This window comes from Rhinatrema bivittatum, chromosome 5 (assembly GCF_901001135.1).
Source record: "Rhinatrema bivittatum chromosome 5, aRhiBiv1.1, whole genome shotgun sequence".
NCBI lineage: Eukaryota > Metazoa > Chordata > Amphibia > Gymnophiona > Rhinatrematidae > Rhinatrema > Rhinatrema bivittatum.
In genome coordinates this window covers 201190838-201208298 of record NC_042619.1, presented here as the reverse complement: position 1 = coordinate 201208298, position 17461 = coordinate 201190838, and the positions used below count along the sequence as shown (strand labels likewise).

The 17461-nt window shown below is 41.1% G+C and overlaps 1 protein-coding gene across 3 annotated transcripts in view; it reads left to right on the top strand.

Moving 5' to 3' along the window:
* IL1RAPL1 (interleukin 1 receptor accessory protein like 1) overlaps window positions 1–17461 on the top strand; it is a 1713530-nt gene that overhangs the window by 279438 nt on the left and 1416631 nt on the right. For 2 of the 3 annotated variants that reach the window (XM_029603084.1, XM_029603083.1), the window contains exon 1: window positions 15712–15819. Coding sequence is in view for 1 of the 3 variants with exons in the window: in XM_029603082.1 (XP_029458942.1) it covers window positions 15738–15819 (82 nt within the window). In the remaining 2 variants the exon portion in view is untranslated. Of the gene's footprint in view, window positions 1–15711; window positions 15820–17461 lie in introns of those variants that run through there. The other variant, XM_029603082.1, reaches the window with a different exon arrangement.

Here is a 17461-nt window from a genome sequence, read left to right as displayed (position 1 = left end):
TGAAAAAACTCCAGTGTTTTAGGGAGAGTATAACCGGTCCTTCTGAACAAGATACTGGTCCAAGAAGAAAAAATCTCAAAAAAATTCTCAAATCATCCAAAATATCTTTTTCTGATAGTCTGGAAGCCTAGCAAAAACCACTTTTCCATTGGACCTCCATTTTGAACTTCTTAGTAGACAGTCTTTATTTGAGAGGTTTTCATCCACAGCTTCTCTGCAAGAACTTGCCGATGAGCATGCTCACTCACCTTACTGTAGATAGCACCAAGACCCATCCCCAAAAGGGCAGTGTTTAGTGTGGAATGCGAAGCCATTCACGTATGCAAACCTTGGCCTACCATTTACTGTATCTGGCAACGTGGCTATAAGACATTACAAGAAAACTCCTAAGGGCCCTACATGCAATAGAGAAAGCCCTGGCCAGTTCAAGCCACCCAGCAAAACAATTTTTAAAATTATTAGACAGCATTGCATCAACAATTTATGAAAATACAAGTTCTTATTCAGCTGATATTTAACACCTCATAGATTACATAAAATATACACATAGGTTGTGGAGACAAATACGGAATGCATAAGCCATAAAGCATAAATAGAAAAGTGCTGTTGCAATGTATGATGTCTGTCACTCTGCATTTGTGCTGCACGGACCAGACAGAACACAGTAGTAGGTGTTCAAATTCATTTTACTTTGATTTCTTCAGAATAAATATATTCCAATCAATCAGAAAAATACTGGTCCCATGTACATCTAGGTCTATATTTGTACTGTATTTCAGCTGAATTCTGTCACTGAACTCTCCTCTGCTGTCTGTGTAGATGTCCTTAGCACAAGGATTTGGGACCGAGCTTATTCCTCAGGAATTGAAAGGCTAAGATATCCCAGTTTGATGGGGAAATCTAAGAATGGGAAGGATCCCCTTAGTTACAAAAGAGTATCTGAGGGCCACACAAGTCCAGTTTGTCCCCAGCCTGGGTCTGTATCCCACAGGGAGGAGATCCAGGTGTGGTTGTCCAACAATGTTGCCTCTTCTTTCCTGACTCCTCCTGGAGGAAAGGTCTGATGGTCACTGAAACCAGGCTATCAGAGCCCAGCTCCCATGTGAGGAAGGCTAGTACAAAAAGCCTCCTCACTAATCAAAAAGAGGAATCTGTTTAAGTCCAAAAAAAAGGTCTTCCTCTAAGGTGAGGGGTCACTGCAGCTCCTTCACTGTCTGGGAAACAAGCACACAGAAATCACCACACAAAATCCAGGATAGAACTTCCTCCAACTCTGGACTGCCTTTATAGGTCCCCTAGCTGGGACTTCCTATGGTGCTGGCTCATGATGTCGTATCATCCAGGTGTATATAAGGAAGTTTCTTGCAACCAGCCAGTGCCTCAACAACAGGTATCCTGGTGCCCTTGCATTCCAGTGCATGTTGCTAACCTTGTCTTCTTTATGCCTGAGCGCTGTTGTGTTCCTGCTTTGTTTCCTTGTGCTGTCCTTCCTTCTCCATGTTCTTCCTTCCCCATCCTTCCTTCCTCTGGCCCTTCTTGTTTCCCTTTCTTGCTTGTCTGTCTTGTCTGTTCTGTTTGTCTTGCACTGACTACCTGGATCCTGACTCTGGCTTGGCCCCTGACTTTCCATTGTCTGCTGTATGCCCTGACCTCTGGCTTTTTACCCATTCTGATGTCTGCTGCCTGCCACGACCCTTGCTCAGATCGGACTTTCAATCAGCTTAGCCCCAGGGACCCACCTAAGTCCTGCTGGCTGCTAGAACCCAAGGGCTCAACCTGCATAGGAAGTGACTGGTAAAGGTGAAGCTCCAGCCAATCCTGCCTACAGGCTTCTCCACCAGCTGCTGGCATGGGCCTGGTGAGTTTGCTCATTAGGTGGCACCAACAATGCCACAGCCACAAGGGTCCACTTCCTTGACAGGATCACAAGGGGATCTTTATGGTCATCATAATAACTAGAAATCCTAGCTGAGAAACACAGGATGCTCATGTAGCTGGGTTTGTCTGGAAGGCAACATAGGGAGCCCAGAAGGTCAGATGTTTAGTCAACAGCTGTACTAATCTGTGATGATAAAATTCAACTAGCAGCTTGTCCTGTCTGGCAAGTTTTATGCAGGCAACTTGGAGGCCAGATATTTGGGCAATGGCCATGCTGATATGGGAAGCTATGTAAATTATTAAAAAGCTTTGGGGCTTGGCTAGTTAGCTGGATAAACATTCCCGGCTATCTTAAAGTTAGCCACATATGTTTATGCAGCTAACTTTAGGACAGATGAGTGGCATGGCATAGTTAGCCACATAAGTTAAGCAGCTAACTCTGAATATCGGAGTTAGCTGCATATCTTATGTGGCTAACTCTGCACTTCCCTGAAATGCCTCCCACTTGCCTCCAGAATGCTCCTGACATATGCGGCTAAATTCTAACTGCATATCTCAATATGAAGCTAGAATACAGCCATATATGGCATTTATTATCGCTGTATTGCTATTTAGATGGATTACTTTTCAGTTATCCATTTAAATGGCTTTTGAATATCAACCTTTGTATGGTTAGACATGGAAAGGAGGGGTGCTGAGTGTGAAGTGGGATTCTTGTTTGTTTATTTTAAACTTCTAACCCACATACTCTATGGTTCAAAGTAGGGTATTTCTGTCCAAGATGTACAATAAAAATGGAGAGGATGACAAAAGCTGTCCTGCATAAGGAGAGATATTTAACAAGTAGTCACAATCTGGGGCTGGCAGCTCACTATATCCTTGCAATGTGGACAGGAATAACTGAGCAGACTGGATGAGTTAGTTGGTGTTTTTCTGACACCAGCTTCTATGTTATTATATAATTGGTGCAACATGAGAATGGGGCTCTCTCATTCCACGATTCTTTTTCAGTAACATCATTTTCAGGTGAATACTGTTGGAAAGGTTTTTAATTTTCCCCTGTGCTCTTGTGTGAGTGGGACATATATAAAAGACAAAGTGAAAAGCACTGGGTGTGGAAGACCCATATTGCCAATAAAATACTGGCATTTGCTATCAATCCTCAAACTCTGCAAAATACCGCTGTCCTGTGTGTATTCTGCTCTCCCATGCAGTGATCATTAACTCTTCTCTTTAGTGCTTCAGCAGCCAATCAGAACGCTGCTTTCAAAATCACAGAAACCCCCAGCTCCACTCAACACAGGTTCAGGCATTCTGCATTTTTTGTAAGAACATAAGAAGTGTCATGCTGGGTCAGAACAACGGTCCATTGAGCCCAGCATCCTGTCTCCGGCAGTGGCCAGCAAATCAGAAACAGCTTTATTGTTTACTCCTTGTAGTATGAGTTTCTGTGGGTGGGTATCAGGCAATGGAATGAAGACATTAAGCTGGCGCTGTCATAGGCAGAAATAAAAAGGAGAAACAAGAAAAACACTGTTAATCTTGCTCCTTTCTTTGAAAAATATTGATAGAAGGGCAGGAAAATACAAGCAGAGTCTTTTTTTTAGTGGCATCAGGGAAGGGAAGATAAAGAAATGTCAGTTTCTTTTAGGGATGTGCAGAGACAAAATTTTAAATTTTGGTTCATTAATTCATTTTCTAGGACTACTCCATTTGTTTGGCTCAATTAAAATGGGGAAAAAAAAGTTATTTGTTCATTTATATACTATTAAAGCCAATGGGAAAAGTAGTGCAACCTCTTTTGGGCTGCGCAATTGAAGTTTTCTCACCAAGTCCAATGAATCTGGTGGGAAAACATTGTCAGAAGGAGGAAAGAACTCCAAGGCAAAGTGGCAAAGTCGCAACAAAAGTGGCATGACTAGCCGAAGGCAAGGTAAACAGGCAAAGTGTTACCAGCAATGGCAGTAGATCTCCAAGGCACTGTGAAAGGAGCAAAAAAACCCAAAAAAAAAACAGCAAAAGGGGGAAGAACACCTGAAGACTTCAAAAGAGGGCATCAACAACAGTGGCACAAACCCTCAAAGATAGCATGAGAAGCAAAGTGTCACCAAGAATGGCATCAGTACCCTCAGGCACCATTAAGAGAGAAGAAAGTAGAAAAGTTGGCAGGAAAAGCCGCAAGGCACCAATAAAGGGACAAGGCATAACAAGGAGTGGCATTAACACACCAAAACCATGAGAGGTGTAAAGCAGCCTCCCACAGTGGCAAAAACACTTCAAAGTATAGAGTCTGGTGCATGACAGCAAGTCAGAATGACAGCAAGATCCTTAGGGGTAGATTTTATAAAAGTACACCCGCGCATACTTTTGTTCGCGCACCAGGCGCAAAGAAAAGTACGCCGGATTTTAATAGATGCGCGCATAGCCGCGTGTATCCTTTAAAATCCGGGGTCGGCGCACGCAAGGCTGCCCAGAATCGGCAGTCTGCATGCACCGAGCCGCGCAGCCTGCCTCCTTTCCCTCCACCCCCCCCCCGCACCTTCCCCTCCCTTCCCCTACCTAACCCACCCCCCAGCCCTATCTAAACCCCCCCACCTTTGTTTAAAAAGTTACGCCTAACTCGCACGCGCCAGCCAGCCGGCCGGCGCGCGATTCCCCGGCCCGGGAGCTGTTTCAGAGGCCTCAGCCACGCCCCCGAAATGTCCCCGGGCCATAACCATGCCCATGGCCCCACCCCGAATGATGCGTCGCCCTGATATGCCCCTCAACACGCCCCCCAGGAAAGCCCCGGGACTTACGCGCGTCCCGGGGCGTGCGCCGCCGAGCCTATTCAACATAGGCTTGGTGCACGCAGGGCGAACTTGGGGCAGGTTTTCCCGGGGTACACGGGTATCTTACGCGCGTACCCCTTTGAAAATCTGCCCCTTAAGGTACAAAGTAAGGGTATGCAGCAATGCTGAGTGGAAGAAATACTCCTAGGGTGTAAGGTAAGGGATATAGCAGCGAGGCAGAATGGCATGGGGGATGTCTTCCTATTGAAGCACTTGTCACTTGTCAGATTTAGTACAATGACCTGTCAGAATTATTTTTATGACATAAGCTTATATTATATTTCCTACGTGAACCTATCTTTCTGCTGGGTGGAATTTTGGGTATATTATTAAATTTGCTTTCAGAATGAAATCAGTCAGAGCATGACAATGGTCTCTCATCATTGTAGCTTTCCTGGTAACTTGTGAGGTTTGCTTTATTAAGAAAGCTTTTCCCATATTCTGTAGCTGAACATGGTCTCTTCTCTTTGTTAATTTTCTGGTGTTGCAATAGCTCTCTCTTCCTACTGAAAGATTTCCCACTTTCAGAACATGTAAGAGGCCTCTCCTGTGCATGTTTTCTGTTGTGCCTGCATTTCTTCCTTCTGACTGAGAGTTCTTGGGCATAAACCACCCCAAAATAACCAAGAAAGAAGAGTGGTAGAACTAACCTGGGATCCTAGAGATGTACAACAAAACAGTAAGACAGTTAATTTAAAATGAGCATACAGGCGCCCATAATTGTGCACACAATTACACATCTATGAATTAAAATATGCCTCATGGGGATCATTTTCAAAGGAGTTACGCATGTAAATGTGACATACTATCATAGCAATTTTCAAAAGCTATTTACTCGAGTAAAGTGCACTTACTTGAGTAAATCCTATGGACAATTCAATGGCATATATTGTAGCAATTTTGAAAAGCCCACTTACTTGAGTAAAGTGTATTTACTCGAGCAAAAACCAGTTTTGCTCAAGTAAATGCTTTTTAAAATCTACCCCACTGTGTGTATGTGTGCTCCTAATTTTAAGAGGTTAGTCAAGCAAAAGTAATTCATGTATTTTTCTTAGGACTTTGTTTGCTTTAATGCATATAGGTAAGTGGATTTTAAAACATGCTGTGTGAAGGCCATTCCCAGTTTTACCAATTAGTCTTCCAGTTTGCCCAGTTCATCTCAAAGCTATCCAGACCCTCTGGTTCTTTAATCTGCAGTCCCCCCAGACCCCTCACCCCATAATTTAGGCCCAAATAGAGGTTTATGCAGACTTGTAACTCATCAAGAGCAGAAGTACACATGCATGGCTGTCAGCCCACCACGTACTGTGGCTGCCAGATTTAAAATATTGATTTATGCACATTTTATTAAAAAATAACTCTTGGCCCCCAACTTCGCCCCTTTCTTTAGCTCATGAATGCACATATACACAGGCAATTTGTGGCTTTTAAAATATGCAATGCTCATGCATGACCCATATAGTTGTATATATGGTCCTGTTAATGTGAGCAACACTTTTAAAATCACTTTAAGGTAGAGAACTAGAAAAGAGGTGGGGTGGGAGGGGAAACTTATATTTTTTCTTCTTATACTTTTTTGTTCAAGAATAAAATACCTCAGTATAACCAAACAAAGAAACAGGGTGGGAGAACTAGGCTGAAATTCAAACAGCAAACAACATGGAGGCACCTAAACTCCCATGCTGGTACATGATAAAAATGGCAGATAGGCATATTAACAGCATGTCCTCCAAGGTAGTATATTTGGAGCATGGCAAATGGGCAGAGTGGTAACTCACCCCATACACATTCTTTGATTTATAGACTCTTAACCCATTTAAGAGGGCAAGAGACATGTTCATGCCAAAAATCAATCAGGGACTTATCTAAAGCATGGGAGTAACCCAGCCTTTATCAATAGATTAATTATTATCCCCTTTTAAATCATTGCCAAATTAACATTAAATGCACAATATAATATAATAAAAGATTTTATTTTTCACATATCCCTACTCCCTTAACAATCAAAATTAACTAAGAATACAACAATACTAAGATGCAGACAGCAGTCCAGCAGCAAGATGGAGCCTTCCCATCTTTTGCACCGAGTTCCACATGTATTACCAATTGATGATAGGTTGTATGTGTGCGCTTGGTGCAAGGATTTCGCTTTCAGAGAATGAGTCCAATCTCTGGAGGCCACAGTGGCAGACCTGAAAGAGCTGTATATGGATGAGATCTTCAAGGGTATTGCCTAGTTTTACCCTCTTAGGCGATTAAGAAATATTAATAAAGATAAAGGCATAACATTTATTTATTTGCCTCATTATATGCCACTATGTCATACTGTTCAAAGAAACTCACAATAAAAACATTCAGACTCATAGAACAATACTGCAAACGTATTTAACAGACCATGACACCAGTTCCTATTACAGATTAAAAAGCCAGTGTATCAACTGAAACTAAACTCCAGTTTTGCTGAGCAAGTCAAATGCCTTCCCAAAGAAAAAGGTTTTACAATTTTTCTTAAAAGTTTTAAAACACTGTTCAAGGCATAATGTGTCTGCCAGTTGGTTCCAAAGAATGGGATCAGCAATGGCAAACAGAGAACATTGCCTTGGTATAGCAGGAAGTGATCCTGTAGCTAGTACCTTTACTACAGTTGATGGGTTATTCTCTCACACTAAGGATGAGTCTCCAAGAGCTTGTGCTCAGAAGGGAAGGGTTAGATCAGCCATCATATTTATTTGGTGATTCGATCTTTAGGAACATAGATAGCTGGGTACCTGGTGGACATGAAGATCACTTGGTAACTTGCCTGCCTGGTGCAAATGTGGTAGACTTGGTTGAACATTTCTGTTCAACCAAGTCTACCCAGAATAGTTCCTCCCATCCCCACCATAGCTCTCACCCCCCAGGTGACCGCCCTTTCCTTATATTAAGGAAATAATTACTTTGTATATTGTTATTTTCTTGTTATGAATTCTTGTTTTAATCTATTCTTCCATACTGCCTCAGGTTAACCCCCCGCCCAGTTCTCCTTTCCTGTTGAAATGTATTTTCCAAGCCTTCTGTTAATATGTGAACCGGTATGATGTCCCCACTAATACCGGTATATAAAAGTTTCTAAATAAAATAAATAAATAGACTTCATGTGTCACTTGGATAGGATTTTAGACAGTGCTGGAGAGGAGCCAGTTGTCATGATACATGTGGGCACTAATGACATAGGTGTGGGAGGGAGATTCTGAAAGCCAAATTTAGACTTTTAGTTATAAATTTGAAATCCAGAATCTCCAGGGTAGCATTCTCTGAAGTACTCCCTGTTCAGCATACAGGAACCCAGAGGCAGGCAGAACTCAGAATTCTCAATTTGTGGATGAGACAATGGTGCAGGGAAGAGGGCTTTAGTTTTGTTAGGAACTGGGTAACATTTTGGAGAAGGGGAGCCTATTCTGAAAGGATAAGCTCCACCTTAACCAGGGTGGAACCAGGTTGCTTGAGCTTACCTTTTAAAAGGAGATAAAACTGCTTTTAAACTAGTATAGTCACTCAGCAGTGCATGGTTCAAAAGGAGGTATCTTCAATAGATACTAAAATAACTAATCCTGATGGAGAGGTTCCAATAAAAACAAAAGTAGACCATGTGCCTATAAGTATAGTCTGAGATTCAAAATTATCCCGTTAACTGCTAGAAAAGTTATATATACAAATAAAAAATGTGATTTGAAATGTCTGTATGCTAGTAACAGAAGTCCATAAAGTAAGACGGGAGAGTTAGAACTGAATGAAGAGATAAACATATTTGGTATCTCAGAGACCTGGTAGAAGGAGGATAACCAATAGGTCAGTGCTATACCAGGGACAAACTATATTGCAGTTATACAGTGGACCAACTTGGTAGGGGAAATAGTGCTTTATGTTAGGGATGGCATAGACTCCAACAGCATAAAGATCCTGCAGAAGACTAAATGCACAATAGACTCTTTATGGGTGGAAATTCCATGTGTGATGGGGAAGAGTATAGCGGTGGGAGTACGTCTGCTGGCCAAAATGAACAGACGGATGATGAAATGCTAACAGAAATTAGGGAAGCTAACAAATTTGTCAGCAGCATAATAATGAGAGATTTCAAATACCCCAATATTGACTGGGTAAATATCACATCCGTACATGCTAGGAGCTAAAGTTTCCAGATGAAATAAACGACTGCTTCATGGAGAAGCTGGTCTGAGAGAGGGAGCCATTTTAGATCTAATTCTTAGAGAAACACAGGATTTGGTGTGAGAGTGGTGAGGCCACTCGGCAATAGCAATCATAATGCGATCAATTTTGAATTAATGACTAGAGGGAGGACATTAAATAAATCTACTGCTGTAGCATTTAACTTTTGAAAGGGAGACTGATACATTGAGGAAAATGGAAAAAAAACTAAACGTTGCAGCTACAAAGGTTAAGAGTTTACATTTAGCATGAACATTGTTTAAAAATAGCATCTTGGAAGCTCATACTAAATGTATTCCAAACATTAGAAAAGGTGGAAGGAAGGCCAAATAACTGCTGGCATGGTTAAAAGGTAAATTGAAAGAAAGAACTTCTTTCAAAAATTGGAACAAGGATCCAAATGAAGAAAATAAGAAAAAGTTAGATATAAAACATTGATAAGGCAGGCTAAAAGAGAATTTGAAAAGAATTTGGCCATAATAAAATTTGGCCATTTGGTCATAATAAAAACTTTTTTAAATATATTCGAAGCAGGAAGCCTGTGAGGGAGTCAAATGGACCATTAGATGATTGATGACTTAAAGGGCCATTTAGGGAAGATAAGGCCACAGTGGAAAGACTAAACAAATTCTTTGCTTCATGTTTACTGAAGAGAATGTTGGGGAGATACCCATGCCAGAAACTTTCTGGGCAGACTGGATGGACTATTTGGTTTTTTTCTGCTGTCATTACTACGTTACTTTCACAGTGAACCTGGATGATGTATTAGGGTAGACTAACAAACTAAAGAGTAGCAAATTGCCTGGATCACTGTTCTGAAAAAATTAAAAAATGAAATTGCAGATTTATTACTAGTAATCTATAACCTATCATTAAAATCATCTGTTGTACCTGAAGACTGGAAGGTGGCCAGTGTGATGCCGATCTTTAAAAAGGGTTCCAGTGATTTTCTCTGTAACTGTAGATCAATGAGTCTGACTTTAGTGCATTGAAAAATTGTAGAAACCTTGCTAAAGAACAAAATCACAGAACATATAGAAAAATATGGTTTAATTGAACATAGCCAGCATGGATTTAAACAATTGAAGTCTTGCCTCACCATCTGTCTAGTTAACCATGCAAAGTTTTAAATATCTTGGCATCACAGTGTCAAGGCACATTGCTGATTTGTTTAAACTTAACTATTCCCTGATGATTGCAAGAATATTTTCATTTCCTGGGTGAGCAAGATTAACATGCTGAAAATAAATTTGTTGCCAGTGGTTGATTTATTTATTCCTGTATATACTGTTTTATGTTAAACAGGAAAGTGAGTGATAGTTTGAATGCTACAATTTCCTGCCACATTTGGCAGGGTAGGCCCCCCTCATACTAAGCTGACTTTCTAGTGGCCAAAGCATTGCTAAAGAATGGTGCTTCCTAATCTATTTTATTTTTGGGCAGTCAGATTGACTTGTGTCAGATCATGGCTCGAGGAGACTACCTCAGAGTTGTGGTTGTCTTTAGAGATGTTTCAGCTGAATAATCTCCCCTCCTTAATAATCAGATCGTAGACCTCTGGGCAATGCTGGAAGATAGTATGATCTAGTCTGCTTCTGGCTCATACACTGGAGGTTTGGCAGGCAGTTAGTAAGCATTTTAAAATTCAGCCTAGTGTAGTTTATCCCACCTCCTCTTTTAGAAATAATTGTATGGTCTCACTGTCTACATATGCTCTGGAGATGGGTAACTGGTGGAATAAGGAGTTGTTATCTTTTTGGCAGGTGTGGAACAGGGATCAGTTCAAAGCATTTGATTCACTTAAAAATTAATTTGAGCTTCCTCAGGATACTTGGATTTTATGATGTCATCACCAGGTGCCCTAGATCTAAGATATAAAAGGAGGGCTGATAGTCTCCCAGCACACTTCCTGTCTAAAATCACCACTTCTGCACTTGCATTTTCTGCTGTTCTTTGCCACCACAGTATCTCAGCTGCTTCAGAGGGGGTGGTGGCCTATACTGATATGATCACCCAGTGCCCAGGAACTGACATGTTAAGTGGGCCACTTACTGATGAGCCCTTTCTTTTGTGGACCCCTTAGTGGGACCCCCGAACTTCGGACTATAGACGTTGGTTATGTATGGTGAACGATATCTAAGGTGAGTATCACATTATTCCGTAGTTATTTTGGGCCCTAGCTGTTATATTTGATTCATGTTACTATGTGGATTGATATAGTGACATTTTTGTTAACCCCATTATTATGATTATGACTTTTATTACCACCTTTCTAGGGTAGGGACAATATGGGGAGGGGTTGGTTGATAGAAGAAGGGGAGTTTCTATGCAAAGAATATTGATTATTCCCGTGCATTTTGATTGCAATGGGGGAGGTGGTGCTAATAGTGATTATAAGGAAATAGACAGGACTCTAGTTACTAGAACATAGCCAAGAGATTGGAAGAAAAATAAGGAATGGCAATAAAATATGTAATTTTGTAAGCTTTACTTTTTGTATTTATATGTGTAATTAATTTCAGTTATGTATGTTATATTGTGGGCTGCTATGATCATCGGAGTGCGCGACGCCAAAACGTTTTTTAAATAAAATGTATTTATTTAATGTGGACAAGTGCAAGGTGTTGCATATAGGGAAAAATAACCCTTGCTGTAGTTACATGATGTTAGGTTCCATATTAGGAGCTACCACCTAGGAAAAAGATCTAGGCATCATAGTGGATAATACTTTAAAATCATTGGCTCTGTGTGCTGCAGCAGTCAAAAAAGCAAACAGAATGTTAGGAATTATTAGGAAGGGAATGGTTAATAAAATGGAAAATGTCATAATGCCTCTATATCGCTCCATGATGAGACCGCACCTTGAATACTGTCTACAAATCTGGTCTCTGCATCTCAAAAAAGATATAGTTGCGATGGAGAACGTACAGAGAAGGGCAACCATAATGATAAAGGGGATGGAACAGCTTCCCTATGAGGAAAGGCTGAAGAGATTAGGGCTGTTCAGCTTGGAGAAAAGACGGCTGAGGGGGATTTGATAGAGGTCTTTAAGATCATGAGAGGTCTTGAACGAGTAGATGTGAATAATAGAAGGACTAGGGGGCAATCGGATTGGCCTTGGAGGAAACTTTCATTCCGCTCCCCCCACCTTTCCCTCCCTTCTCCTACCTAACCCGCACCCCAGCCTCACCTAAACCCCCCCCCCCCTTACCTTTAATTTTTAAGTTGCTCCTGCTTCCGGGCAGGCGTAAGTTGCGTGCACCGGCAATGGCTGGCCCACAATCCCAGGCACAGCGGCAAATGGCCGCTGTGCCTGGAGGCTCCGGTCCCGCCCCCACCCCTGACTGCTCCACCCCCACCCCGCCTCCTTTTTCAAGCCCTGGGACATATGCGCATCCTGGGGCTTGCGCGCGTCACCGAGTATGCGTGTAACCCTTTTAAAATCCACCCCTTTGGGAATAGCCACTGCTATTAATTGCATCAGTAGCATGGGATCTTCTTAGTGTTTGTGTAATTTCTAGGTTCTTGTGGCCTGGTTTGGCCTCTGTTGGAAACAGGAAGCTGGGCTTGATGGACCCTTGGTCTGACCCAGCATGGCAATTTCTTATGTTCATATGTTCTTGGATGTATTAATCACTGAACCTGCACTATATACACAATGTTTTATTAAATCTGGCTTGTCTAATAGGCTATTCATATATGCAATAGGCTCATTCTACTAGGAGGGGTGGAGGAGTATTGTTGTATATAAGTCACAGTTGAAGGCTACATGGATGGATTCCGTGAAATGCTATTCTTCAGTGGTTGATTTGGCTTTTTGTGCTATCTACTGCCCTCCAGGCCTATTAATATCAGGACTAACCACCCTAGTCGAACTTTTAGAAAGCCATCAATTATCCTATAAAAGACTACTTATGATTGGTGATTTTAATTTGCGTACAGATGATTTATTTTTTTATATTATGATATTTATATGTCGTTTCACTGATTAAGAATTTCTTGAAACATGGACAGCATATTACAGATAACAATACAAATTAAAACACATACATAATAAAACTAAAAAATTAAAATAAGCATAAAACATTATTAACAAACTCAAACTAAATAAAAATACAAAAAATTCTACCTACAGATCTCACTCTTCATCCTACATACTATATACATACTATAATCCTATTTACGTAACCTGAACCAGCACACAATACCCTCTTCTTTCATTTGTATAATCTCTCCCATCAAGTTCCCAGTCCTCTGGACCATATCATATCTTAGACTATTCAGTTTTAAGTTCCTTGTACCGGTTCTTGTATTCACTTGTTTTTATATGTTAGCTGTATCAGCTCTTGTATTCACTTGTTTCATGTACTGCCTTTGAGCTAAGTTGTAGTTTCTTGTAAACCGGGGTGATCTGTATTGCATATAGGAACTTCGGTATATAAAAGTTAAAAATAAATAAATAAATAAATAAATAATACTCAATTATAGCCACATCAGATGTTAAAGGATTGCGATATAAACCAAGTTTTCAGCTTTCATCTAAACTGATGTCTCTTCACCATGTGCGAGGGAATTTCTTGCTTCTATAAGGGCAATTAATTGTATGCAGCTAATCCAATCACCTATGCCCAGAGTGGGGCATACACTAGATCTGCTGATTCATCATGAACGATGGGCTGGGCTAGTTGATGATCTTAATGTTTTTGATGTCCTATGGGCTGATTATTTTTTTTATACATTTTAAGATTCAATGTTCGACCAAAGTAATACAAAGCATTAGTAAAAAGGATTGTGAGACCTCAAATTGATACAGGAATTTTTAGATCTTGGTGGGAGGCATATACTGTTGAAGAACTGGTGGAAAATTGGTATCAAAAAGTTCAGTCATTACATGATGAGATTGCCCCAGTATGAGAAGATTATCAAAGACAGAGGAGTAAATATGTTCATGGTTTACTCTATGAATCCAGAAGAATGTTGAGAAGATTAGAGAAATGCTGGAAGAAAGTAGCTGATGTTTTATCTGAGGCTGCCTATAAATTTGTCTTAAGAGAATATAGAGAAGCTTGTCAGACTGTGAAAAGAGAATGTTATGTGCAGTTATTGGAAAAGTCTTCTAATCGATTATTAGAGTTATTTATGTAGGTTAAGCAATTCACCAGATCATCTGTTGCTGATCCAGACAGCCTTAACTGTGAGCACCTGGCTGACTTTTTTAATCAGAAAATTGCTAACATTCCAAATAACCTCCCAGTAAAACCAATAGTCAGGCATATCAGATGAGGAGATGACAACTCAGACTGGGAAATGGTCTGATTTTCATCCAGTCTCACAACAAAGCTAGGACCTGCCTATTGCACAGCTCAGGTTTATAAGCTCCCTGCCGGACCTTTGACCATTTATAGAATAAAAAATATAAAACGATCAATCTTTTAATATAATAAGAATATTGGTGAATAAGTCTCTCGCTGAGGGCCCAATACCCCCTACTATAAAATGGCAACATTACAACCTGTTTGAACAGGATAATACGATGATCACTTTTTTTTTTTGGCATTTCCACAATTGTCTTTAAAAAGTAAAAGTCTGTTAGAAAAGTATGTAATATAATCCAAAGTGGGTTTTTTTTTTACCATCCAAGTCACAAAAACATATTTATTTTTCTTCAGGGCTGCTCCGGCTAGCTCCCATGCTTGACGCTTAATCCTGGGGGGGGGGGGTTCTTTTTATGGGGGTAAGCTCTCGCTTTTGGTCTGGACCACAATGTCTTTCTTCACAGTGTGTTTAAATAATATAGGTGCAGCTCCTGTGATAAATCAGACAGGGCCAGGGTCTGGTTGTTAAAATAAAATTTTACTGAATGCTAATCATAAATTAAAGTCCATTGTCCATAATGTTGACGTTACATCTGACTGTTGGTATAAGTATATCTCTGTGTGGGTAGGTGTCCTTTTATTCAGGCATCTGGGCAGAGCCCCCATGATGATATTTATTGTACAAAGCTCACCCAGTGGCTACCCGGGAATCTTAGTTGAGGGGTGCCCAACTTCACAGCAAAATGTTCTCCCTTAGATCATCTTCTCCTTGTCACCCAACCCGTCTTGTGTCCCATAGTGTGGAGATCCGGTTAGGGTCTCCCGATCTTGTTATTTCATCCTTAGGTGATATTTGTGGGGACTTCTCGTGGGGAAAACTCAAGTGGAATCAGGCTACCTCAGCACTGCAATCCCAGTGGGGTGGGGGGGATCCAAAAATCTCCCAGCGCCGTTCAAGTCCAAAAAGTCCTTCTAAAGTTAAAACTGGATACATCTTCTGCCCTCACTGAGTCTCACAGCAGGACCCATCACTGGTGCTTGCCCACCTAGTGTTTGGAGCAGGCTCACTGGTTCTCTGGTGAGAGCCTTTTGGCCCCAAAAGGTTATCAGGCGTATAAATATCTCTCTTCTGTAAATTAGTAAGAGAAAGACCTTCTGGCAGGATGTGCCCGATGAGGTGTCACTTCTAAATGAAACTCCAGGGTAAAACTGGGAGGCCTCACCAAAGTGTAAAACTTATACATCTTTACCCTTCCAATGGTTTCTCAACCGGATCCCAAAGTGTCTTAAAATGGCTGGGCTAGATAGTATCGAGGCATGCAACCACAGCCCTCCATGTGGGAGGGACTGAGGGGGATGGATGGCTCCTTAATAGTGTGTCCTGTACACGGATAGTGACTTCTGGTAGCCAGACCGGGGGGGTGCCACAGTAAGGTTTTCCTGTTCTTACCGAATGTTTTCTCTCTTTGTGTTTGGGCTCTAGGGAACAGCCTGGGAGAGCTGGAAGATGAAAGCTCCTATTCCACACTTGGTTCTCTTCTCTGCTGCTCTGACTCAGAGCCTGAAGGTTGTAACTAAAAGGGGCTCCGGTAAGTGCCTTTTCTCGCCTTCCTTCATATTTGGTGCTTCTTTTGGTGGTTAATTCTAAATGGAATGCATTTGTAGTGCTCGAAGATGTGAATTGTGAGGCTTTCTATGATGGTTTGGTAGAATGGATAATGGAGAAAGACAGAGAGAGAGAGATCATTCTGCACAGAGCCCTGTGATGAGCAATCTCAGAAGCTAATCTTTACAAGCAATGCCAGGAGATGCAGATTCTGAAACATGTGCTAACGTCAGCATATTCACTTAGCTGGACACCCTTTGGGACTGTAATGATATATATATAAAAAACAAAACAAAACACTGCAAACAGGAGCAGCTAGGGGTGGCAGAAAATCTTGGGTTTCATAATCACATGGTATCAGTGCATGGCTGCAGTCAGTCTGGTGAGAGAGGAAATAGAACAAGCTCCCGAAGATGATGGAGCATGCACTAAATCACATGTGTATGCAATAATAAAAGAAATGAGAAATATGTATCTATTCATCAATGAGATGCATGTGTCAGCTATAGAGAGGATCTGCCTCTCTGCACTTCAGGTTACAGGAAGAAATATTACACCTTCCCTCCAGCTTTTCCCAGGCACCTTTCTCCCTTTTAACTCTAGAGGGTATTTTTCAAACCTTCGCCTTTACCTTTATCATGTAAAAGAAGAAAAAAAGAAAGGATTTATCAACTGCAAAGCGGTGATTCTCAAACCTGTCCTGGGAGCCCAGAGCATGCAGATATATCTCCTGCATATATTTATTACAGATATCCTAACTGGCCATGGGGTCACCACTCCTCCACCATAGGGAAGAAACCTTTTAGTCAACTTTCCTACTAAAGAGTTTGAAATTGTTCCTAAGGAATTCCACATTAAAGGTCAACAAACAAGTTGTCAATGAGACCCTTTCATTGGACTAACGTAATGCATCTGTGATGAGATTTTGAGATTTATCCTCCCTTTTATCAGGTCAGAAAAGAACCAGCCGAGTTTCCAAATGCACTTTTACACTCTTGTGCAGAAAATTAAATGAAGGCTGTTGACACAAGTCTACCTAGTGCAATAAAGTGAATTTATTTTGACTTTTTGTTTTTAATGTTGACCCCAAGTTATTGCTGATTGTGATTAACCTGAATCCTGTGACATCATTGAATGCTCATAATGGTGAAAGAAGCTCTTGACTGAAGTTGCAGCTGACTACTTATTTCCAACAAGCTTTTTTTCACTCGGGGTTTTCAATGGTTTGCTGTTCTGGGAAGTTCGTTTCATTAATAGAATCCACCGTGTTAAACAGTTGGGAGCCTGTCAAGCCTTGTACATGCAGGATTTTCTGGAAAGGGCTAAATTGGCCAGTCTAATTGAATGGGTATGATTAAATAAATTCTCATATGCAGTCACTATGACCCTTGTGTGTGGCTAAGTTCAAAACCTGAACTGGACCCTTTAAACTTAATACCCCTTAACATGTTCACTCTTGAGAGTGCCAGCCTAAGTTACAGCATCTCTCCCTCTAGAGGGCGTCACTTGCTGCTGTCTGCTGTCTGCTTCCAGAAACTCGCAGGATACTACGATCTGCTTTGGGATCGGCTCCACAGATTTCCTGAGAGTTGTAGTAATTATTGGCACTCTATATTTCTGAATGC